This window comes from Ambystoma mexicanum, chromosome 14 (genome assembly GCF_040938575.1).
Source record: "Ambystoma mexicanum isolate Mex_15411 chromosome 14, UKY_AmexF1_1, whole genome shotgun sequence".
Lineage (NCBI taxonomy): Eukaryota > Metazoa > Chordata > Amphibia > Caudata > Ambystomatidae > Ambystoma > Ambystoma mexicanum.
In genome coordinates this window covers 480,494,175-480,519,724 of record NC_090940.1, presented here as the reverse complement: position 1 = coordinate 480,519,724, position 25,550 = coordinate 480,494,175, and the positions used below count along the sequence as shown (strand labels likewise).

The 25,550-nt window shown below is 46.6% G+C and overlaps 1 protein-coding gene across 3 annotated transcripts in view; it reads right to left on the bottom strand.

Annotated features, from left to right (window-relative positions):
• The window catches only part of PAPOLA (poly(A) polymerase alpha), a 1,157,717-nt gene that overhangs the window by 802,524 nt on the left and 329,643 nt on the right, over positions 1 to 25,550 (bottom strand). For all 3 annotated transcript variants that reach the window (XM_069637718.1, XM_069637717.1, XM_069637719.1), the window contains one exon: positions 13,536 to 13,620. In XM_069637718.1, coding sequence (XP_069493819.1) covers positions 13,536 to 13,620 — 85 coding nt within the window. The remainder of the gene's footprint in view (positions 1 to 13,535; positions 13,621 to 25,550) is intronic.

Sequence of the window (25,550 nt, the reverse complement as noted above, 5' to 3'; positions counted from 1 at the left end):
GTCGGCCGTTGGAGGAGGTCCTCGGGGACGGCGCATCGACGTCATCGACGCAGGACGCAGACGCTGAAGATTTTCCGAAGCAGCACAGCTGTGGACATTACCTGTCATAGATATGGAATACGTCGGAGGACCCAATCCCCTCGAAGATGATGTTTTGAAGTATATTTAAGTGTTACATGTTTTGCTCCCTTTCTGAAGAAGGTTTCTATAATGGACTGTGAAATTAATCATTGTTTTATCAAGAAACCTTGAGTGACCGGTTCACATGGAACACTGAAATAAATGTAGGCACAAAACGAGGGCGAGTGCGCAGGACCACCCTGTCCCTGTGAATCACGATAAATGGGCCCTGAACTGAAAGGGCTTGCAGTTCCCCAACTCTCCTTATTGATGTGATTGTCACCAAGAAGGCAGTCTTGTAGGTGAGTGGCAAGGCTAGCCTTGTGCATTTGTTGCAAGGGAGGCACCATTAGTCTTTTAAGTACAACGTTCAGGTCCCACCCGGGAGCTTGGTTGGAAATAGGGGGATGAAGTCTTTTTACCCCTTCCATAAATGCAATAATTACTGGAATTTTCCACCACGAAACCTTCTGCTGGGACGTGTTGTATGCTGAAAGTGCAGCCAAGTAGACTTAAGGAATTGAAAACCAGGCCTGAATCTAGCAGGTGAGTTAGGTACAGGACAACATGTGTTGGTGTGCATTCAATAGGATTGATTCTTTTGCCATTACACCAGATGACAGCGCATTTCCATTTGCTGGAGTAGCAATGTCTGGTGTTAGATTTCCGTGCTTCCCAGGGTATGTCCATACATCTGAGGGAGTTGGAGGTGCCCGAACTCTATGACCTCAGGAGCCAGGCCGCTAAGTTGAGAGTTTGAGCGCATGGATGTAGTATCTCCCCCTTGTCTTGCAACAGCATTTTTTAAGGGCATGGCAGCTTCCTGGGAGGGGAGATTGACATTGCCATGAGATGGGAGAACCAGGGTTGGCTGGCCCACATCGGGGCCACCAGAATCATCCAGACTAGCTCTTGCTGCATCTTGTGCACTACCTTGTTGAGCAGGGAAATCAGGGGGTGTAGGTTGTCAGGGGTGGACGGGGGGTGAGGTGGCAGAGAAGCATAGACACATTTCCCTGACCGTGTTAACCAGACACCGTTCCCCCTTGGAGCAGTTCCGAGGGTACCTGGAGGCGTAATCTGGCCATTGTGTTCTCTCCAGAGTTGCAAACAGGTCGGTCTCTGGGAAGCCCCAGTCTGCAAAGACGTTGAGAACAATGTCCTTGTGTAATCCCCACTCGTACTCTTCTGGTAGTGGGAAGTCTGCTGAGTATGTCCGAAAGAAGATTGAGTTCCCCTGGAAAGTGTTGTGACAGGAGGTACATCTTGTGTTTGAGAGCCCATTTCCATATGTTCTGTGACAGTTTGACAGCCCTGGAGTGTGAGTGCCCCCTTGTTTAAGTAATACATGGCCGTAGTACTGTCCGTGAGGACTAGAACTGCCTTCCCATGGAGGTGTGGTTGGAATGGCTTTAGGGCCTTGAACACGGCTAGTAGTTCCAACAAGTTTATGTGGTTGGATGCTACTGCTTGGGACCACATGCCGTGCGCCGTCTGATGAAGGAAGGGAGCCCCCTCCACAGCCCTGTCAGAGATGCATCTGTGGTGAGAGTGTCTTCTACTGCGGGGGGTGGGAGGGAATGGGGTGATGAAGGTTTTCCCTTGCAGGTTTTCGCTTGACCACAACTGCAGAGGCTGAATGAGGGCTGCCGAGACAACCACTAGATCATCATCTACCCTTGCCTCTGCGCTGCCCTCTTTGCTGATATTGGCTGATGCCAGATAAACCTTGTCCGGAGGACCACGGGGTGCCTCAAGCGCCATATTCCTGCTGGGAGATCGGGAGAAGGACTGACCTCAAAAGGAACAAGAGTTTGAACCTCCCCGCTGTTAGAAAGGCTTGGCTGTAATCTGGTTGAGCGATTTCAGCGTCTCATGTACTTATTTTTTAGCCATCTCTAAGGTGTCATCGACAGCCTTACCAAATAAGTTTGACTCCTCTACGGGTTTATCAGGGAGGCCCGAGTCTCCGGCTTCAAGCCTGACTTTTTACAGCCAGGCGTGTCTCTTTAAGAGAGTACTTTGTGCCAGAGTGTGTCACGCAGTTTCAGCAGGGACCAGTTTGCTCTTTAAAATATTATGGGTCACCTGTCTACCGTCAGTGACGTCCACCAGCAGGTGTGATGGCATGGGTTCAGGGACCCCTTGGAGGCTTTCTTGAATCAGGCCCCATTGTAAGGCGCTCTAACTAGCGAGAAGAGTTGTGTTATTCGCGATTCTGGGGGAATAGGCGGCAGTTGTGGTAATAGGTTTGCTGAGGGCATAGAATTTTTTGCAGTCCGTATCCGGAGGAGCCTCTGCCGTGGACAGTGGCACCCCAGACCTTTTCCAGTGGTTGTAACAACCAGAAAATCCAGTGTGGCATGCCTTAGAATATACATAGGGTCAGATGGAGGGGCGAAACAGTTTCTCAACCTGAGGGTTGACTGCTCTTGTGAGGGAAGGAGACAAAAAGGAGTAAGGCATTTCTATATGGAGTTGAGAAGAGGAATAGCCTGACTAGTGGGTGGTTTATCTTTGAGAATGTCCTCAACGAAGTCAGAGTCCTGAACAGCCTCCTGTGTAGCAATCTGAAAGTGATCTGCGGCTCTCTTCAGGATGGCATTAAATAATATCTGGTCATCTACTGGCGATGACCGCTTTTGTTGAGGTGAAGAAGGCGGGTCTAGACAAATGTCTGGGTCTGGTGTATGGGTGGAGAGCCAAGGCCACTGATCTGCTTGCTGATCTTGTTCCCAGTCTGGGTCCTGGTCAGCTGTGTCCTGATCAACAGGATTGTCCTCATACATTTCTTCCGGTTCTGAATGCTTAAATACCTCCACTTGATAGATTTGTCATTGAATTGAAAGCTTCTGCAGCTTTGGTGGAATAGGGCAGAAGGAAGGTCCTCCCTAGGTCTCTTGGGAGTAATGGATTTCTCCGAGAAGTCTATGAATTGGCACATCTTATCCATATAATTCTCATATCTGTGCCTAGTCCACATGGATGAAGCAGTGGGGTCAGGAGGAGGGAAAGTCTGTTCAAAAGGGGGAGATCTATCTGATAAAGCCCTAGAGAGGGGCTGGGGCCTTCAGAGTACTCCTCTCGAGGAGAGGGGGTACTTCTGGGCTGTTAGCTGACCGAAATAATAGCTGCGAGACTCTGGTGTATTTTCGTTGGCTGAATGCCGAGTTTCAGCCCTCCTGCAGGCGTTGTCGTGGTTGCAGACTCCGCTAAAGCCTTGGGTGCAAGTGCACCCTTGGACAACTGTACTGGAGGACCCGAATTAAAGATATATTGAATCAACAATTGCATGAAGTGGAGGGCAGCCCCCCCCCCCCCACTTAAACCTAAGCAGAGACATTTGTATGGACTAATTTGGTGTGGTAATTATGTGAAAATGGTATTCATAATGTTAGTATATACTAGTATTCAAAATGGCATCGTGTTTATAAGGCCGAAAATGTCATTATCATGATGTGGTAAGGTGGCAAGACACAGAATGGACAATAAGATTTTCTGTACACAGACAGAAAATCGCTCTGGCTAATGCCTTTACTGAAACTGCATGTAACCGAAAATGTGGCTAAAATGAGAAGAAATTGAGTAATGTAGAATGAGGTAATTTTAAAGTTGAAACATTCAAGGATAGCATGTCGTCAGAATCTTGATGAATGGGCAGTAACCAGACTTTTAATTAGGCCTGGTCTGGAATCTTATCTAAAGGGTCCAGCTGCATTAACTATAATTGAGCAGAGCACAGGTGGAAAAGTCAGAAATGCATGCTAGAGCGTATTTCATTTTGAAGGTTTAGTTCAATTAAAAAATAATTGCCCAGTGAGCTAATGTTTAACGATGAGGTTGCCTAGACTGTGTAGGGAAGGTGGGGGCAGAATGCTCCCTCTCATTTTGCTATAAAAGTGAGATCTGCGTGGGACTGGGGGTGGTTGAGTCCGGGAACTTGACCACGACGCTGGGTGTGCACTGTGTCAGCAATGGCATTAAATAAAACTTGATGAACTTAATAGTCTCTGTGCTGAATCGTTGAGTGGTCCTTATTTACCAGTGTTGGAGTATGTGAATCCTACACCCCAACCTCTTCAAGGTGCAGCTATCTTGTCTTAAGGTATTCGAGGGCGAGTTCTGATCCCATGGGCCTGTCAGAGGTTACTCAGACCTCGAATACACAACGTGTCGGTAGCCATGTGTTTTTTTGTGGCGATGCCCTTTTGAGAGCAAAGCCAAGTTGCATGCCAAGAATACGGTTGCGGGGAGGGCGCCAGACTGCAAGGGTCGGTAGGCATCGAAGTTTTCAGCAACCTGTTGGCATTTGGCGCTTCGGTGATGTGTCCTTCGAAGAGGCCTTATAGGTTGTGTTTGCCTTGGGTGGTGCGTGTGTGCCCCCTGTCACCGAGGGTGGAGGTGAACTCCCCTTAACGGAACCGGTGGTCTGCCAGTCAGGGCCCGGGATGAACATCTGGGAAGCAGATCTGTTCCGCCAAAAGGTCTATGGCTTCCAGGTCAGAGCCATGGCTGCCGCTGGAGTCCTCGTCAAACCGAAGCAACAGCGCTAACAGGGGAACAACTTTCGGCCTGCATCGTGTAGGCGCCCACCATTTTGTGCACCTGCCCTTTAATGTCTTGGGACAAGAGTTTGCAGGATTTACAGGAACACTCATCGTGTTCACGAGGTAAGCACCTATTGCAATTGCGATGGGTGTCTTTCCAGAGGACCTTTCCGTTGCAAGACTGACAAATATGAATTGGCATCCTCTCCATAGGACAGGTAGATGGCAGCCAGACCAATGAGGGAAAGAGAAGGGAAAAGGAAATGCACTCAAAAAGAATCAACCTAGGGCCCCACTCTCCCTTCTGTATGGGCCTGGCTGCAGGGCCGAGGCCACGTGGTCGACAGACGTCGATCAAGGAGTCCACGAAGTAGTTGTCGAAAAGAAGTAGCCAAGACTAGACCACCATTGGTCGTGGGACAAAGTAGTAAGTAATGAGTAATAACTCTTGCAAGCTCCGCATAAGGCGACCAACTAGTTGGGCGAAAACAAACAAGCCGAGGTATCTCGACGCGTGAGGGATTTTGGGTACACTACACGTGACGTTCGATCTTTGAAAGAAAGTTGCAATACTCCGAGATTACCACAAGATGTCGGACTATATGCACAGCATGTGATTATAAACAGATTAAGCATCAGAAAAAGTTTATTATAAGCCCATTGACTTATAAATGGGAGTATTGGGGTAGGTTAGAAGCTCTGTAATTTACCCCCGTACTCAGATTCTTCCCCAGACTTGGCAGGACAAAGAAAGAGGGTCTGAGGTCACTTTTCCCACCAAAAGTGGCAGTCCTCGATTCACTGGGGTTGCAAGTTTCAGCTGATCTCCGGTTAGTGTCTTTCACTGTTGCAAGGACTCTAGATTGAATAATGCAGCAAAACTCGATGCAGTACCCCTCTCAGGAATGTACTCTGGTCAGGAAGCGATTTCAGGCAGTGGTCGCTGCAGCACGGCGACGCAAAGTGACTCCGCAGCCGGACAATTCCCTCCCATCTCGTCTCCCCTCCATGCTAGGACGCCATTTCGCAGAGGTTAGTCTCGTAGGGTCAGCTAAGGATCCCCCAAGATTCAGGCCGTAACTCAGAACAGTGACGCTGGCAGCACGGTAGACCAAAATCGAAGCTGGCCAGCCACAGGACAGTTACAAGGCACTTCCGAAGGCTTGCTTAGACAGGGCACCGAGAAGACATCCGGAATGGATGGTCCCTTCAGCCCAAGGGTCACAGCTACATCGCAGCACTGCTAAAGATCACAAGCAAGCCAAGGCTCCTCCAGGATAGCTGCATAAGTTAGTCGCCAGGCCTCCTTCAGTCAAGTCTCAGGTTTCTTTGTGGGTCTCGCAGCTGGATAGGATACTTGGCACCTTCAGGTTTCTCCAGGATCTCTGTAGAATGGGTGCAGGGGTCCCCTTATTCTAAAAGCCAGGTAAGAGCTGTTGACCTCACTAGCCAATGGCAGTACTAACCAACACACACCCCAGCAGTGGTCTAATCAGGACCACTGGCGGTAACATTCATGCATACCACTCACACACCAAAACCAATTTGTGGATTGGGACCAGACATTACGAGCCCACATCCTGCCAAACACACCTGCCAAAAGCTCCTGCTTTCCTGGGCACTGGAAGTCCTTATAAGGATTTTCCTGGCCTCTCAAGCCAGGAAGAAGGCTAAAGAACAAGATGGCAAAAGGACAGGCGAAAAATCATGTGGTACGGCCACGTTTGGACACTAGCCACAGTTAGTAGCCAAACGCAGTAAACGCAGCAAGGCTAAAATGAAAAAACTCCCAAAAAGTGGGAAAACGTCACTGCTGCCACCAGCTTATCCTTTTAGCACACTTAGAGTAACCAAACATCATCTGAGTGTTAGTTTAGGACAAAACAAAATTGAACCCCATTGTAACAGCAGCGTAAACTGCTTTGTACAATTATAAAAAGTTATACGTGATGCAAAAGTAACCAAAAGTATTAACCCAGTAAGACGACTAGGGAAAACAAGGTTTCCCAGTATTGACAGCCTGAAGGACATGTCAGTTTCCCCACGACATATGAGCAAAAGAGTGCAGTGAAGCTTAAGGCTTCAGTGCACTGTAAAAAGTATAGGTCAGATTCAAAAATAAAAGCAAAAAGTTTGGGGGTTCCATAAAGATTGAAGGAAAGGTTCAGTAATGAGAAATCTTTCCCAACAGCCCCATACATCTTAGGGATGGACTTCTAAAGTTAGTGTTGTATCTCTGTGGACACGTTGCGCTGCATACTAACACTTGCCTTCCTCTTCAGAGGTTTATGTATTGTGCCCTTCCCTGACTGTTCACTCTGTGCGCTCATTGGGGACCCCTTACCAGCTCACCACCTCTTGAGACTTAGCCTAAACCACACATCCCCCTACCTTGAACTGGTTCAGCTCCCAGAGTTATCGCGGTCACTAAACTAAGTTGGCACTCTATACATCTGTCCACTAGGCCAGAGTATAGAAAATTAGTCCTAACAACGCGATAAATGATAGCTTGAACAAGTCTCAACATGGAGAGCTGTTCACAAGTAGATTCTTGTCCTAGTACCAACAAATAACCATCAGGCCTGAATTTGTTGTCAAAGCAAAACTGCACAATGTTATCTGCCTGGACTTGTACTGTCCTTTGCCTAACGGAAGACTTCTATTCAGGCACTGTTCATTACCCTTCATTGCCCACACTTTGATTAGATAGTAAATCAGTAGGCTGCTGGGCCTCTCCGCATATGGTGAAAAAACCTTTACAAAATGCATCCTTGGTATAATCCTAATTTTTTTTTTTTTAATAATGGTTTTATTATAACGCGCTTAACAAAAACGGGTCTAAGCGCAGACCCGGGATTCAAACCGGAGTTGCTCTGCGTCTTGCTTCCAGGTCAAGCAGGGTTGTCACTGAGCTATACTACCTGTGCCGTATGGCAAAAGAGCATTTGTCGAAGAACAAATTGAACAGAAAAAGCAAGAAAAGGAACACAGGCCAAAATGAGATACTTATGCACTTAGCTTGGTAAACTCAAGGGACTGGTATGGCTAATTACTTGGGGACTGGATTTGTCAGCAGAAAGATAATGTTAGGGGGTTTTGCCAAAGTCCTCTCTGTGACAAGATTTTAGAAGGCCCACCATGGACAAACAGGGTTACACCCCTTAAGTTTAGCCTGAACTACCCAAAGGTTTGGTAGCAATGGCTGAGCGGCCAGGCGCAGTCTAGGAGGGAGTAGGACTATAGCGAGGTACACAGTACTCAGAGCACACATTTAGTTCAAGGAAGCTCTTAAACACTAGGAATTATATAGAAAACTAGGCATGTATGTATATACACAAAGGCTTTTAGCATTCCAGCAAGGCAAGTACTATCACAATAATATAGTAGGAGAATAATTGCAATATTCACAGAGTTATATACTTTGGAATAGCAATAATGTTAAAGACTCACATAACCAAACCCCCTGTAAAATATATGCCAATTTATAGAAACGTAGGCTAAGCTTAAGTTATAAAATGTTATCCATCTTATAAAGTCCAACCCTGTTTTAGGTGAGTGTCATGAAGTTGGGTTGGGGGTGGGGAGGGCGACACTGGGGCACAAGTAACCAAGGGCTGAAGTAGACAAGGCAAGAAAGCTCAGTTCTAGGATCAAAGGAGCAGAGTCCAGCAAAACACTTCAATTTAACAGGTTGGTAAATTGGGTTTGCTTTGGCAAGGAAATTAACAGATTTCCTAGCCAGATTGTGCTCTACCTTGCCTTGGGACAAAGGGTTGTCCTCACCAATGTAGCTCAAGGTAGGCCCTAGAGGGGTGCAGGGATTAACTGAATGCAGCCCCCAAGAATAAAAGAACACAGCAAGTCCCAGGTAAGTACCCATTAGCCGGACAGTACATTTTTAATAAAGAACATGTCACTACGGTCCCCAAGGTGAGGCAACTGCAGACCCCGATTCAGGTTTCTTGGCCTTTGCAGCTGAAAAAGAACTTTGGAGGGATCAGATGGTTGCACTCTTGCAGTGGGATGCCAAGCAGAGGATCTTCACAGCACTGGCTCGTTGGAGCCCATCACAAGCTTCAGGCAGTGACTGTTGTCATACAGGCAATTTCTCTACGGCTCTTGGTCCTCTAGTCAGCTGAGGGGACGTCTAGTAGCGGGAAAGTCACTGCCAGCCCAGAAGAAGGCCCAAAAGGTTTCAGCCGAAACCACGCTTTACAAGACTATCCACCGCAAAATGGCACAGGTCCCAGGGTATGGGGAGTTTGCAGGCCCGGGCAATCACCGCTCTTTGAGGTACGGCGCAAAACGTAGGTGGTGTTGAGAATGGTTTGGCCCACCAGTTCAGGGGAAGAGGTAGTCTTCAGGAGAACTTTATCGCTCGCAATTCGCACTCGGGAGCTGTCACTAAACGGCTCTGGCAGTCACTTGGAAGATGCTGGGGACATCAGTCTAAACATTCCTCTTTGGATCTTGTTAGGACAGTTTTTCTGATGTCCAACTAAGGGCTTAGCAAACCCATTCAAATGAGACAGTACAAGTCTCCACTCTTAGTATAAGCCTGTACCACTTGAGTATATGGTAGTGTAGACAGAGCAGTCAGGCCTATCTTAGCGGTGATAGACTGTATAATCAGTACAAAGAAATTGTAGTGCACATGTGGTCCGAAGAAACACTGAAACACTATGCATTGTAAAAATAAAGTATTTATTTCAATACAAATAGACCAAGGTAAATCTTGGAAAAATAGGTACTATGACATCATAAATAACCACAATTATAATAACACCACACTATGCTTTAAAGTACAAGGACCAACGCATAGAGAGTAGTTCGAAAACTAACAGTATGTCTAAGTAAATCAGACCTTAACACAAGAGGTCACACCTTCTTGGGGAGTAAAACCATAAGGTATTTTTTTTAGATTTAAGTGTTGCCCCTGTGCTATCCTTCATTCAGGAGGTACCTTCAGATTGCTTTACAGTAATTAAAGGGTAGTAGTCCCCGTCAGTTATGCAGTGACACTCAACAAGGAAATCTCATAGTAAACCAACTTGCAAATATACTTTTCTGAATAGTGGAACACATATTCATGGGACAGTATATACCACTTGTGACAACAGTTATACTAGGTGAATAATATACAATCACAGTTACTTTTCAGCTCAGTGGAACACAGTCGAAGATGAGCAAGAACTCTACAATAATTTTGGATGCACCAGGCACACCAAGGTCAGCTAAACCTAAAGGAACACTTCAAGAATGGTAAACAGATTGAGGTAAACAATAACTAACTTGTTTTAGGGTGGCAGACATCTAACACAAGGTAAATAAAACATATATACTTTTTAAAGGAGCCATCAGCAATTTAAGCGGCTAGTATAGCCTAAGGCAGACTTATTCTGGACAGGCTAACAGCAAGTGTGTGGAAGCAAGCGTGATCCACTAGTCCCAGGAAGACCTGCATTTTGAGCCATCCCACATTGTGCGGTGAACTTGCAGAGCTGCAATACCCCAATACCCTGGGACCTCGAGCCATTGTGCGGTTCAAGGTATTCCGAAACCTGCTGAAACTGTGGGCATTCTGCTGGAACTCCAGAGACATGAATGTAGTCCAATAAAATCCCCTCAGAGTGCTGGACCTTGAAAACTATGAGAATCCGGCCAGCGAGATGCAGTCTTCAGACTCCTGAAAAGGGCGCCAAAACCACAGAGCAACATCAGGCCATGAGGAAACTCTTGCCTGGAGCCTTCTCCCATGATCCCTGCTGCACAAATCCTTGAGTCCTGTCTGCTGTCTTCTTGACAAAGTAATCAATCGGCTGGGTTTTTGGCTGCAGATCCTGAAGTCTTCCTTCTGCAATGCTTCTTCTGTGCTGAGGTACTGTTTTGCCTGGTGTATTTTACCTACCTTAAGCGTTTGTGATTTCTGTATAGATTTGGTGTGTTCTGTGATTGGGCGGCCACTCAGCCATTTCACCCAGGCCCACTGCGAAATCTTTCTAGGGTGTCTTCTCTTAAGTCCCTGGACACTCAATTAACTTTAAAGTTAACTACTTACTTGTTACAACAGTTTTCCTCTGGAACTCTGACTTTGCTTGCAACTGAACCCTATCTCACTCTGCCTACAGCTGGCACCTAGACCACTAGGGTCACTACTGCCTCTGAGTAAACTCATGCTATAGAAAAGGGGAAGGACTGGATAAGAAAAGGGTTCAGCCTTGAAAAGTATAACAACTGTTTAAAAGTTACTTACTTGTAAACGAAGTTGGTAACTAGTTCTGAGAGTGAACAGTTACAAAAGGTGTTACTTACCTTGAATGTGTGTTGCACTATTCGGAAAAGTGTACATGTAAGGTACAGTTACTCACGTGTGAATTATGTGTGCCTCTTCCCCTAAAGTAATGCTGTTGGTTTCACTTTACTATTCCTGTTAGGATAAATGTATGAGTGTCCCCTAAGTGGGTCTTGCTTACCCTGACTTGCCATTAGTCTGTCCAGAATAAGTCTGCATTAGGTTTTACCTACCTAGAATAACTGATTCATAAAGTGTACCACTGGGATTTGCTTTCCGTGATCTGTTTTAGACAAACACAAAAAGACTTAGGTTTACACCTACCTTTAAGTTGCTTATAGCTCTTGTAAAAAGTGAATAGGTTTTACTTACCTTGGGTATAACCTATCTTAAAATAAGTTAGAGTTACTGCTTCCCTTAGTCTGAACTGAAAAGCAACTGTAAGAATATTACACCCCAAGGTCCCACTCACCTAGAATAACTTATCCTGAATCAGGGTTATAGGTTTATACTGTTCCTAGAATTCACTAAATCCGAAAAGTAGATTGTCCAGTTGATATGACTGAGAATTCTTGCTGAGCGTCACAGTACAACTGGGTCTACTACCCTGGTATAACTGAAAGTAATCTAAAAGTAACTATCGGTTTTGAATTCCCTAGAACTCCTGTTAGGTGTTCGGAATACGTTAATATGATTTGGTCTGTGTACCTTCAAGCATAGTGTTGTGTTTTTATAAATGTGGTTATATATAATGTGATAGACCTCATTTCTCCCAAGATGTATCTGTGCCTACTTGTATTTAAATAAACCCTTTATCATTTACAAAACATAGTGTTTCTTTGGACCATTTGTATTACAATTTCATTTGTACTGATTCTACAGCCCTCGCTCCCTCCGAAGATAAGCCTGGCTGCACTGTCTACGTTACAATGAACTCAGGTGGTACAGACTTATACCAAGTGTTTAGTCTTGTACTGCCTCAGATGAATGGTTTTACTAAGCCATTAGTTGGACTTCAGAAAAAACTGTTCCACCACCCAGCACTTCACAATTAAATGTAAAAGGGATCCAAAGATACTTTCTACCATTGAAAACGGTAGTTCCCACAAGTTTAGCCAGAGAATGTTTAACGGGGAGCCGCAAGGGCAACCTAGCAACAATAGGCATTAGGCCAAAAGGTGTCAGAGGATAACATGAAAAACGCACTATTGAGTCTCTAGAAAATGACACCCACAAAAATAGTAAAAGTCTGTGGAAAAGGTTCCCACTTACTGTAGTATAGGGAAAAACAATCTACCAGTCCATCAAAAAGATTTTATCATTGCTATGAAAATCTTACCCAACAGATCTTCAGTCCAGTGGCTAGCAGTTTCTGCTCCAAGACCCTTGCCTTTTATACAGGGAAACTAGCCGAGCCCACCAATCAACAGACACGCATTCATTCTTTCAAACTTGGGGGTGGCAGACCAATGGGGACATCCAGCCTCCCAGCACAAAATGGTTTCAGGCATACTGCAGGGCAAAGAGAGGAGTTTCAGTCACCTCCCGCCCTTCATGTCCTTTCAGGCACCCAGAGTCTGGGCATGCTTTCCACGGGAAGATGGCCAAAGACAAAAGACCCATCAAGACCTCTGCCATAGGGGCATGTAGAAGAAGCCTCAAGAAAGAACAAGTAATCAAAAACGGGGCTTAAAAAAGTATAGCCACCATTTTAGGCAAACAGTGACCCTTGTGTCCCTTAGTGCAGCTGTGAAGGCAGCCTGCGGCAAAAGTCCACAAAAAGTCATGCAAAAAGGTAAACTGCCAACAGTGTCAGAAGAACTTAATACAGTAACTAAAAGTTACTGGAAAAGCGAGACCTGGTTCGCCTCAGCACTTCACTTAAGGTGAGTTGTGATGATCACGCATAATAAATCACAGGTGGGACAAAAAGCAACCCACTGCCCTAGTAACTTGTATTAACACAGGTAAAATAAAAAGGGAAGCTCAAGAAGCTCCCAGCAACACTGTACAGAAAGTTCTATGTGATGCAATAATAAAAAGGTAGATGCCAGAAAAGCGTAACAAAAAGAGGGGGAAAAGGGTGCCCTGGGTAAAAGTAAAAGAGTGGGTGTAGAAAAAGGACTCGCTCACAAGAATCAGTCAAAGAACTCAATAGTCCAGCACAAATGCTAAGGGATTCACAAAGTGGGGAGAATTTCACTGAAAAAGGAAAAATCAACCTTACTGATAACAAAACAATACTAGCTGCATATGGATTTAATATTAATAGATTACATAAGCAGTTTTAAGCCGCAACATAAGGTAGTAACAAATTGCTTTTGCTTTCTGAAAGAACTATTTAGGCCCTTATCAGACACTACTATAAATCTATTTAAGCATCAGAGCAATTTCTGTCTGAAACAAGTCTTCGTTTTTTTATATTGCAGATTCAATACTAAAAGAATCCCCTTCTGTAAAGAAATCATTGCATATACATTATATTTAAATAAATGTAGACCACACATACCGTACAAAGTTCTTATTATTAAAAATAATTACCCATTTCAAGCCGGTCAAACATATGAAATACATACTTGTACTTCTGAAAGAAGTTTGGAGCTTCAAAAAGTTTAGACCACTCTGCTTTACCCAACAAAATTTCATCTGTAATTGCCAGACCTGTAATCATAAAAAAGGCAAGGGTTTATTACCTGGGACTGGTCCCATTTATCAGTGCAATCCGTTAAATTAAGCAATGAATTGCTAAGAAAGTAAAAACAACTAAAATAGCACATATCTTTCAGGCAGTTTCAGGACAACGCCCCTGTTTAGAGCTTTACAACCACTAACCTTAGCATGGGCCAAGAAGAAAGCCTAAACCTCTTCAAAAGAAGAGTAACAGTAGTTGAGCTTAACTCCACGAAGGGGTTGTAGGCTGACACAAACGTACAATTAGTACGCACACTTATCCATAGAAAATGCATCAAAATGATATGCATGAGTTTATACACATCAGTATATTTGACATACATATCTTTGAGTTGGATTAAGTACTTTAGTGAATGTTAGGCAAGACTGAATGCAGTACCCATAGGGTGGACTACAACCACCCTGAACTCCTGGAAGTAGTAACCCAACCTTTGGTATAGGTCTGTACTACACAGGCTGGTAGTGTGGACCAGTAGCCAGGATTATCTCAAGAGGGGTCAATGCGAGCTGTAGGGGAGTTACACAGAGGTTCACAGTGACAAGTATGCAAGTAAACACTTACACACAGGGTTTCTTGATAAAATTATTAATTTATTTAGCAGTCAGTTAATGTAAGCCTTCTTCAGAAGGGAGCACTGTAAAACACCACACAAATATACTTCAAAATTACACAATCTTCATTCAGAATCAGTAAATACCCATTTGGGTTAACATCCAGCAGAGAACTACACCCACGGGTGACTTCAATGGCTAGGGTGCTGTTGAAATTAATGTATTACTGTTGGCATTCAGAATTAGTTTAGAACAAATAAAAAGGAAGATTATTAGAGCAAACAAGTTAGCACAAATAGTTCTTAAGCAAGCAAATACTTGCAGATCCCCCAATAAGAGTAATTCAAGTAAAACAGGCTAAAACAAAGTCAATAGGCAATAGTCTAGATAGGCTGAAGCACTTCTTGGAAGGTAAGTAGAAAAGTCTTTGCACAAAGTTTCAGAAGTCTTTGAGGAAAAAGATGAATCAACATAGGGCCACAAGCTGTTAGACTTGTGACTAGTAGAAGATGCAAGCAACTCTACAGCAAGAGGTAAGTTCTCGCAGACTTTGTACAGCACCTTTAAAAATGCAGCAGATGACTCCCGTGCAGCTCTGCAGATCTCACTGTTCTTGGGCCTCAGTCGTGGAGACAGGAGGGAGGACGTCGGGGGGACTCCTGCAATACACCGGGCGGTCAAAACTCGCAACCGGCAAACTTCACTTTCAGTGGCAGTTCATTTTTTCAGCTCCTCGCGTCTACCGCAAATCGCAACACTGCGGTTCCTGGATGTCGAGATGGACTTTCCTTGCATCTGGGGTCCCGCACTCTGTTAAGGGGGCTCAGGCTTGGTCAGTCCTGCTTCCTGGGAGTCCGGAGGAACTTCCTGGAGCTCTTGGCCAACTTAAAAGCAACGCACACAAACTGGTGTTCCTCTCCCTAGCTCTGCGGTTTCGAGCAGCAACTCTGGAAATTGAACCAGCTCCGAGATAGATGTCCAGGTGGCTTACTTTGGAGTTGATTGGTCCCACCAACTCAAGGGGAGAAGTCGTCCTTGCAGGGGCTTCTCCGTCGATGCGAACTTGGCATTTCGGCACAGCAGTAGGGCTTCACCAGGCAAACCAACGGTCCAGGAGTTGCAGCAGGTGTCCTCTTCAAGTTCTTGTTCGATTCCTTCGTCCAGTGGTCGACTGCCTTCAAAGCCAAAAGACTCCCCTTTTATACAGTTCTCTCCCTTTCATTCCAGCCTAGCTGTCACTCACCCAGGAGGTTGGCTGTCCTAGCAGGACAGTCAGCCAGCCAATCACAGAGTGCATTTGGGTCTCCTTGGAGACTAAGCACAGGAAGTGTCGGGCACCTCCCTCACTTCCTGCCTACCCCATACACCCTGGAGCAGAAGCGGGCTTCACTCGTGAATCCTGCCAAAGGCAAAAAGAAACAAAGGGAACAAACCTGGTTTGGCGCGCAGAGTAAATCCGGGCCATTTTGACAAATGACTGCCCTCTACCTAAGCCCCTCCTCTGGCAGCCATCTTCAGATTTGGTAGCACATAAAGTGGCAGAAGGACCAATAGAGCCGCAGAGGGTTAGGCGGGAGGGTTCGCATGTGAATCCATGCCAGACCCATGCTGGAGAACAACAGTTACAGGTAAGTAACTTGTTCCTTCTCCAGAAGGGCTCATTTAAGCACACATCGAGCACATGTTAGGGAGAATTTTCATTTTGTGCTAAAATCCTCCCAACCTTAGAGAGCCCCAGCTCTTTTGCTCGACTTCAGACTTTAATTTTAACCCTAGAGTGACCTTTTTCTCCCTCCATCCTATGTTTTGACCTACTTTTGATTGTCTTTTTACTGTTTTTGGAGTCTAACAAACTCCATAGGCAGCTACTTTTTGTATGGTGAGACAGCACCTTCAGTGCAGTGTCACTGACAAATCCTTTAGATTTCTCAAGGTTTAAATACCTTTTCTTGTGTGAACTACCATTCCCAAGAATTGACTTAACTTACCTTTTCTCTTTGTAGGTCCAGCACACACCATCTTCTGGGGTTTACCTAGTAGCCCCTTATCCTACATTCTCATGTAACATTTGTATTTTACCCTCACTACTTCAAAAGGCTGGTAGCAGTGTTTTTATTTTCCTACCGCAGGCTGAACCCTCAACTGCAGTACAGCACCCATGGGTGACCATTTTGTCAAAATGGCCAGACTTTTGTTTTCGCCATTTTCTGTTTGTGAGCTTTTCTTGGGTTTTACTCTGTGCGTCAAAACAAATTCGAGCCCTCGGTTTGACTTGCTTTTAGCGGGCTTCAGCCCTGAAGCCCGCCTCTGGCTCCAGTGTGTCTGGAACGACAGGATGCGAGGGAGGGTCCCGAAACTCCCCTGTCCCTGGTCTCTAGGAATGCCTGACTGCAACCAGTCTTGATTGGCTGGCTGGCCTTTCAGGACAGCCATCCTACTGTGTGATTGACAGCCTAGGCTGTGCACAAATGGAAGAAACCTGCTTAAAAAGGCAGGGGTTTTGGGACTAGAGGCAGAGTACCACTGGGAGAAACACCCAACGAAGAAACCGTGAACGATGCTTGCTACATCCTCCTGGACCTTTGAATTGCCCGGTGAAGCCCTGCTGCTGTGCTGAAACTCCCTTTTACAATCAACAATAGACATCCGGAAGGGACAACTTCTTCCCTTGGGTTAGTGGGACCAACTAACACAGACAAACTCCACTGAACCATCTTTCCCGACTAGCTGTACTACTTTGCTGCTGCAGGAACAGAGTGCCAGCGGTTACGAAATCCGTAGTCTATTCCAATGTCTGAAATCCAGCCAGAAGCTCCAGGAGTCTCCAAGGACCCTCCAAAAGCAGGACAACCCGAGCTCGAGTTACCTCACCAGAGTGCATGACCCAAGGAGTGAAGGAAGCCCAACCGGTATACGAGTACAGCTGTGGTGGTGGTGGTGGTTACCGAGCGCTGGAACTGCGAAGTGGTGCTGATCCCAAAAGAGCCTGTACCTGCAGACGACCTCCAACTTGCCCCCGCAGGAGCCCTCCGGACGTCCTACCTCTTGTCCCTACGACTGAGGCGCAGGAACCCAGGGTCTGCATTGCTGCAACAGGACAGAATCCAGCTGGACCACTCTTTCAAACCAGAGGTACTGGTTAGACTTGGGGTACTTACCTTGGTGTCTTTTGAGCTGTGCTTTTCTCAGTCGAGACCTTTTTGGAGTCGATTCCAACTCTGCTTTTCACACGCATAACAGCTTGTGACCCTACAAGTGATTTTTTGCAAACTATCTAACGTTGTGCAATACTATTATCTAAGAAGGGCCTCAGTTCCATAGACTGTGCTCCAACTGACTTTGGCTGTTCTGGCTCCCGGCAGACTCGTCTAGACCACTGACTTTGATATTTCTGTCCATCCTAGACAATGAGGGCATCTGTAATCCACTGGCAATTTATGTTGACAAAACCCTGCAGCCGTTATTCCAAAAAACGTACACATAACTCAGTAACAGATTTCTTGAACTCATTACAAACACTAACAAGTATACATGAAACAGATCTACTAGTATCACTTGATGTTCAAAGTCTTTACACTTCAATCCCTCATTACGATGGGCTGGAAGCACTAGAATGAGCATTGTTAAATGGAGACTGGAGTCAACAAGATATTTGTGTTGGAACTAAGCAAAATAATTTTGGTAAACCATTACTTTAGATACAAGACACAGTTTTACCTGCAAGCCTTGGGAACATCAATGGCACCAGCCTATGCAAATCTACTCATGTTTTATTTGGAATCAATCACTATACTTTCCAATGAGAGATGGCACGACAACAGTCATGTGGACAGGTATATAAAGGAAGTTTGTCATCTGGAGAGGAAATAGACCAGACCTGGACATTTTTGTAGTTCCTGAATTCAATTCAGGAGCAGATCAAGTTGCCGATGGAAGTTGGGACAACATCTATCATAAAGCGATGGATGTTAACACCCTGCCTTACTTAAGTCATCATCCAAAACATCTTAAAAATAACCTGCCCTACAATCAATTCCTCCAGTTGAGAAGGATTAAATCATCTGAAGATGTTCTGCAAATTGAAAACTTGAAAATGGAACAAGTTACTTACCTGTAACTGTTGGTCTCCAGCAGGAGTCTGGCATGGATTCACATGCTCATGAATATTCCCCGTCAGGCTGGGAATCCTCAGTAAAGAAAAAAATCAGTTTAATTTCTGAACTGTCTTTATATTAACAACCAATCACTGAGCTCTGGGTGATACAGCCCCCAGCCAATGACTGCCCTCTACCTAAGCCCCTCCTCTGGCAACCATCTTCAGATTTGGTAGCACGTAAAGTGGCAGTAGGACCAATAGAGCCGCAGAGGGTTAGGCGGGAGGGTTCGCATGTGAATCCATGCCAGACCCATGCTGGAGAACAACAGTTACAGGTAAGTAACTTGTTCCTTCTCCAGCATGGGGTCAGTCATGGATTCACAAGCTCATGAATAAAGAATACATAGCAGTACACACCTGCACAACCACAGGAGGTGACAAGGCTTTACATAAGCATCTTTTATCTTGTCACGAGGCTCACCTTCAAGCGAACAGGTTGAGCGCACTGCTTGGCCGACTCTGAACTCCTCCCTGGAATCCCTGTTGATGCTGTATAATCTAGTGAAGGTAAGCGTCAACCTCCACATAGCAGCCCTGCAGATGTCCAGCAGGGGCACACCAGACAGGAACGCTGTAGTAGCAGCAATCGCTCTGGTAGAAAGGGCTATCGGGTGCCAGCCAGCGACGAGTGATGCAGCCGGAGAGCCACCTGGAAAAGGAAGCCTTGGACAGGGCCTTCCCATGTTCACAGGACCTAAGTTTACAAAAAGCTGAGAAGTCTTCCGGAAACTCTTTGTGCTGGCAACATAAAACTTTAGCATAAGAGCCACATCCAGCGAGTGCAAAGTCCTGTCAGCCGGCAACAAAGGTGTCAGAAAAACACAGGCAACACCAAGGGTTTTTTGAGATGAAATTCCGATGAAACCTTGGGCATGAAGGAGGGGTGCGTCTGCAGCACCACCCTCGTCTCGTGAAAAATCAAATAAGGCTGCTTGCAGGACAGGTCCTGGATCTAACCTCCTCTTCTGGCAGAAGTGATGCCCATGAAGAAAGCTGTCTTCCAAGACAGAAACCGAACAGAGCTTGATGCATAGGCTTGAATGGAGGCCCCATGAGCCTGGTCAGCACCACGTTGAGTTCCCACACCGGGCCCGGAGCCTTCACCAGCGGGAACAAACCGAACAGTCCCTTGATGAACTCTTTGACCAGACGGTGCAACCAAGTGAAGACCGGCCAGGAGATCGGGTCGAGAGTGAGATAGCCCACAGATGCACCTTGATGGAGGCGTGCACCAGCCCTGATCTAGCCAATGAATACAAGCATGTAAGAACTTGTGTGGCCGTGACCCTCAGCGGGTTAATCTTCTGCAACTGACACAGTCGAAAAATGCTTCCATTTGTGTCCGTAGCATTTAGACTCTACAATGCCGTGGCCCAGGCCAGGACCTATGCAGTCCTCCGGAAGCTTGTAACCACCGAACTCTAATGCTGCAGGAGCCAGGCCTTCAGGGTTCAGGGATCCTGGGTCGTGGTGTAGGATTGCGCCTCCTTCCCTGGCAAGCAGATCAGCAACCACTGGTAACTTCACTGGAGGGGATGCTGAAATGCTGAGAAGGTCCGGGCACCAGATCTGCCTCGGCCACGCCGGTGCAACGAGGATCATCCTTCATCGGTACCGCCTGAGTTGACGGACTCGTAGCAGTAATGGCAAAAGACGGAACGTGTACAGAAACAGGCCTTCCCAAGGGAAGGTACATGCGCCGATCCGCCCCCCTCACCCCACCCCAAACCCCCCGTCCCCACGCCTCATGCTGGCGAACCTCCGGCGCTTCTGTTTGATGGCCTGGGGATTGTCCCACTGGCAGAAAAAAAAAAAAAAAAACCTCTGAAAGTCCTTACCTTCGGCAATGTTGGAGCGCACGCCCCACCACCAGATTGCGGAACTTGTCAAGCACAATTCTGTCCTGGAAGCCTACAGACACCTGGGTCCAATGGGCGTCCAGGAACTCCTGCAGCAGGCACATCCGCAATCTGCAGAGCCGGATCAGGTATATGCATGACAACATCATGCCAAGCAGTGACTTGATGGTCCTCACTGTGGCGACCTTCAGTGCCAACAGCCGTTGCGCCTTGCCCAAAATGCCCGTTATCCTCTCCTCCGATGGCGCCGCTAGGCAGGATACTGTGTGGAGCCTGGATCCTGAGGAACAGCGCATCCTGCGATAACGTCAAGCAGGACTTTGCATAATTCACAGAGAATCCCAGGTCCGGCGGTAGCCGGACAGTCCTCGCAGTGTGATGTCCCATAGCTAGGCTTACACATGCACCGCCTGTAGTTGTAGATAGGCCGCCACCAGGGCCAGGCACTTGAAGACTGGGCGCTGACTTCAGTCCGAAGCGGATAACCTTGAACTGGTAATGCTTCACTTGTACAACAAAGCACAGGACCTTGCAATGCTTTTCATGTATGGGGACGTGGAAGTACGCGTCCTCCAGATCCAACTACGACAAAGTCTCCCTCCTCCAGCTGGCCGAGCACGTGCTGCAGCGGGACCATCCTGAACTTCTGGGACTTTATGTACTTGTTGAGTCGTCGTAGATCGAGAATGGGTCTCCAGCCCCCGGTCTTCTTTCTTACGAGAAAGTATCTAGAGTAAACTCCGGAGCCCCAGAGTCGCTGTGGAACTAGCTCCATCGCCCCTTTTCTTAACATGGGCCGAACTTCCAGTAGCAGATGAGGGATGTGTTGTTCCTGTCGGGTCACCGGTGGAATTCGCCGACACTTCCATTGAAATTCTAAAGTCTGTCATGGGCAAGAGCGTCCAGCGCCCATCGATTGGTGGAAATGGTCCCCACACGCGGACCAAGTTCACCAGACGGCCTCCCACCGGGGTACAGGGGTGGGGGCCAGATGTCTTGGGCGGTTCAGTCCTGCTTGGAGGCCAGCGCGCCGCTCTGGGAATCTTGGCGACGACTGCCACCTCCAAAGGCTTTGGAGCGACCCATGTTGGCCTCCCGTCTGACCTGTCTAAAGTTGGTGGCCTTAAGCCAGCCACGACTACAAAGGCTAACCCTGTTTCCCATCTGGCGGAAACCTGTGTCCGCAATGTACAGGGCCATGATGGTGTGGTCCGATGCCACCTCGCCTTCCTTAAGAATCTCCAAAGTCTCGACCAGTTTGTCATCGAGGAGGAAATCCAGGAGTGAAGCCATCTTGTACCAAAGCTCACGGTCTTATCTGGCACCGATCGCAAGGGCGTAGGCCGCCTTGACCATCGTCGCCGCCGAGATGATGACCTTTCTACCCATGGAATCCAATTTCTACCCCTTGCTGTCCAGAGGTGCAAATGCAGAAGACTAGTTTGGCGACCGCTTGCTGGCGACCACCGAGTCTGGCGATGGCTGAGACTGCAAACACTTGTACTCCGGCACCTGGTATTTCTTTTCAAGCCGGTCTCTCTTCGATGGGGCGAGGTTCCTCAGCAGCGCCAGCCACTCATCCCAGACGTCATCCAGGAGCGGTACCGACATGATAGTTTTCCTCTTCGCCTCCTGCACTGGTATTCCACCTTCTCTTCCGGAGTAAGCTGGAAAAGCTCAGATGCACGGACGATCATGGAGTGGAAGGATCCCAATTCATCTGGTGGAGAAGCCCTTGGTGGCAGGGACATTCCACTGTCATCAGTGTCAGTCATCGCCATGTCTGTCCCTCTAAGGAAGGGGGGGGGGGGGGGTGAGGTGGGCAGCGATGGTTGAAATTGAGGCATAGGGTGCCTCCTCCTTTTCTTTGACGGTGGTTGCCCCGGTGGTGCCTTCGGCATCCTCTTTTCAATCTCCAACACCAGCGTGTGGAGGGTTGAGAGAATATCCTGCGACAGGTCTCTACCTGGGAGACAGGGGCGCTGGGCCCAGCGCCCATGTAGTCCCTGTCGACGTTGGCCGCCTCCAGGGGGCATCTCCGACGTTCTCCTCGTCATCACCACCCTCCTCAGGGATGGTGTGGATGGAAACTATCATCCTCGGAAAAAGAACTGTCCGTGCCCTGTTCTTCTCCGATTCCCCCCTTTCTTCGGGTCCCGAGGGGTCGGGCTCGGGCTAAGGTCCGGCATCCTCTTCTGCAGATTCTTTATCAGCTTGGACGAAGTCTCCCGCCTGGGAGGAAGAGGCGCTCTGGCTGCCACCGGGGCACCCTGGACTGGTTCAGCTTCTTTCGTCTTCGAGACGGCGGCAGCAATCATTTCGATGGAAGAGGATGTTTTGGCCTGGATCACCTGGGCCTTCACGGGCAGGTCGGACACCTTGTCCGGCTTGGCCTTTTCCAGTTTCTCCCGCAGCTTCCCTGGGGTAGCTGACTTCCTCTTGGATGAAGAGCTGGAGATCGAGGCAGATGGAGAGAGACACAACCTGACCGCTGCATGACACGCTTGCGCGTCGACCCAGACAGAAGCGGACTTGCAGTGCTTTGCCTCGTCTTGGGCCCCCACAGATTGAGCGCCCTGAAAGGACTTCGAAGCCTTCTATGGTAGGCTGGATTCTGATGAGGCATGCCCTTGTGAACCACCGCGGGTAGAGGCCCTGGCCTTGAGCCAGGTTGCCAGCGGGACATGTCGATCCTTCATTGTGCGTTTGGAGAAGCCATGGCAGATCTCACAATCTTCTTCCTTGTGCGTCGGGTGTACACAATACAGGCACTGGGAATGCTTGTCATCAGTGAAAACATTCCACAAACCGCAGCTGGTGCATAGCTTGAAGAGGGAAGCTCTGTCGTCCTTCCCCATCCGACATAATCCGGCACGGTGTAGGCCTGGTGGACTTCTGGAAACTTGCAAGAAGAAACCCTCGATTTCTGCCCTTGAGGGGTGATGAAAGTTGCTGAATAACGGATCCCTGTTAATCTGATGAATAAACGATAGAGCACACAGGCTCGATTGACCGAAAACAGTTTTCCTACCAAGAAAAGCACGAAAAAACAAAGCACAAAGAGCAAAATATGCGTACTCCCATAACTGAACATGCGGTAAAAATCTGAAGATGGCTGCCAGAGGAGGGGCTTAGGGAGAGGGCAGTCATTGGATGGGGGCATTATGACCCAGAGCTCAGTGATTGGTTTATAGGAGAAAGACACGAAAGTGAAACTTTTCTTTTACCGAGGATTCCCAGTCTGACCACAGTGAATATTCATGGTCATATGGAGTGCTGGGGGGGTTTGATTTTGAATAATTTATTACGCGCACCAGACAAAGTCAACCATATTCGGGCGCAGATGGCAACTATAAGAAATTGCGGATTTCATAAGAGAAGAAAAAGATCTCAGGGTTTAATTTCGTTTACCGGTTTACATTTATCTAAATAGAAAGGTTTTCAATCTCTTTCTGAAGAGCTCCAGGCTTTCACACTTTCTAATTTCAAGAGGAAGTTGATTGCAGACTTTAGGTCCATAGACACCAAAGCTTCCATCGTCTCTTGTAGTGCATTTTGTTTGTGGAATGCAGATTAAGAGTTTGTCCTCCAAACGCAAGTTCCTTTTCGGCTGATAAAATGTTATTTTATCAGCTAAATATGCAGGGGCCAGCCCTTTAGTACATTTAAACACTAGGCATGCCATCTTAAATGTAATCCTATCTTCCACCATCAGCCAGTGGCGCGATATCCGCATGGGTGACACATGATCACTTTTCTTTAAGTTTCCAATAGCTCTCACTGCTGCATTTTGTGCTCTTTGGAGTCTCATCATTTGCTTCCGAGGAATCCCTGCCAGTAAACTGTTACAATAATCTAGGTGGGGGTTGGTCATTGCCCCCACCACCACTGCTCTATCTTCTGTTGGAATGTAGGGGAGTATTTTCCTTAATGATCAAAGTGCAAAGTGAACAGTTTTCACTTTAGCCCCTACTTGGGCATCGCTATTCAAATTTGCTTGCCGCCAGCAACCTAGGTTTTTTAAAAACTTTAGCATATTGCAGCTGTTCACCCAAAATCATAGGGGGAAAGCTTTGAGTTTCTGCAGTTTTTTTGTTCTTTGAGCTAAACAGTATAATTTCCTTTTTGGCAGCGTTTAATTGTAGATGGTTGTTATTCATGCATTCATTAAGTTCCTTCATACATTAATTCTTTCAAAATCCTCTTCATTATTTTGTAACTCAATATATAGTTGTGTATCCCCATATGAATGAAAGAGCAAACCATATTTCCTGAAAATCCTAAAAACTGGTCGAAAATAAAGATTAAAAATGAGTGGGGACAGAGACGAGCCCTGTGGCACCCCGCAATCAAGTTCCACCATTTGTGAGGTAAAGCCATGGAGTATAACCCTTTGAGTTCTTTCTTTAAGAAAGGATTCAAACCATTTCACCACTTGCTCAGAGTCTTTCCCCACCTGCTTAATCCGTTCTGCCATTATCGGATGATTCACAGTATCGAAAGCCGCGCAGAGATCCAACATTAACACCACTGTGGATCCTCCCCCATCGGCTACTTCCATTTAATCATCATGCACTGCTAAAAGAGATTCTGTGCCATGGTTTGGGCGAAAACCTGATTGAAGATCATCCAATAGGTTCACTTCGTCCACAAAGGCCTGGAACTGAGAACACCACCTTTTCCAGAATTTCTGTTGGCCACATTAAATTAGCCACTGGTCGGTAGTTCTTCATTACTTCTGGGTCTAAAGTTGTTTTCTTTAATAGGGGTTTAATTAAAGCTTTTTTAAAGCTATTGTTACCTGTGAATCTTGAAGTGACTTATTCACACAAAGACCCCCATGAATGGCGTTAGTTCCTTTGTTAACCGTTTGGCTGCATATGCTGGCATTCTGCAGGAGGAATCATTAGTGGGTTTCAATTGCCCTAACAGGGTAAAAATTGTCTTATTCTCCACTTTCTGAAACTGAAACGTTATTTCCTTTTGATTTTCCTTATCATATTCCTCTTCTTCCTTTGTCTCTATTTTAGGGTCCCTTCCAGATTCAATATTATTTAATATGGTAACTATTTTATCTTTAAAAAAAGGCATTGAATTTATCAACCTGTTCCTGTTACTTCGTAGCCCCTTATCCTACCTACTCATGTAACATTTTCTATGTTAACTTCACTAAATTAAATGGCTGGCTGGCGGCAATGGTTTAATTTTCCTAACATTGTGCTTTGCTACCGCAGACTGAATCCTCAGCTGCAGTATAACACCCATGGGTGAACATTCCGTCAAAATGGCCCAATCATCTTTTTTCGCCATTTTCTGTTTGTGAGGTGTTAGAG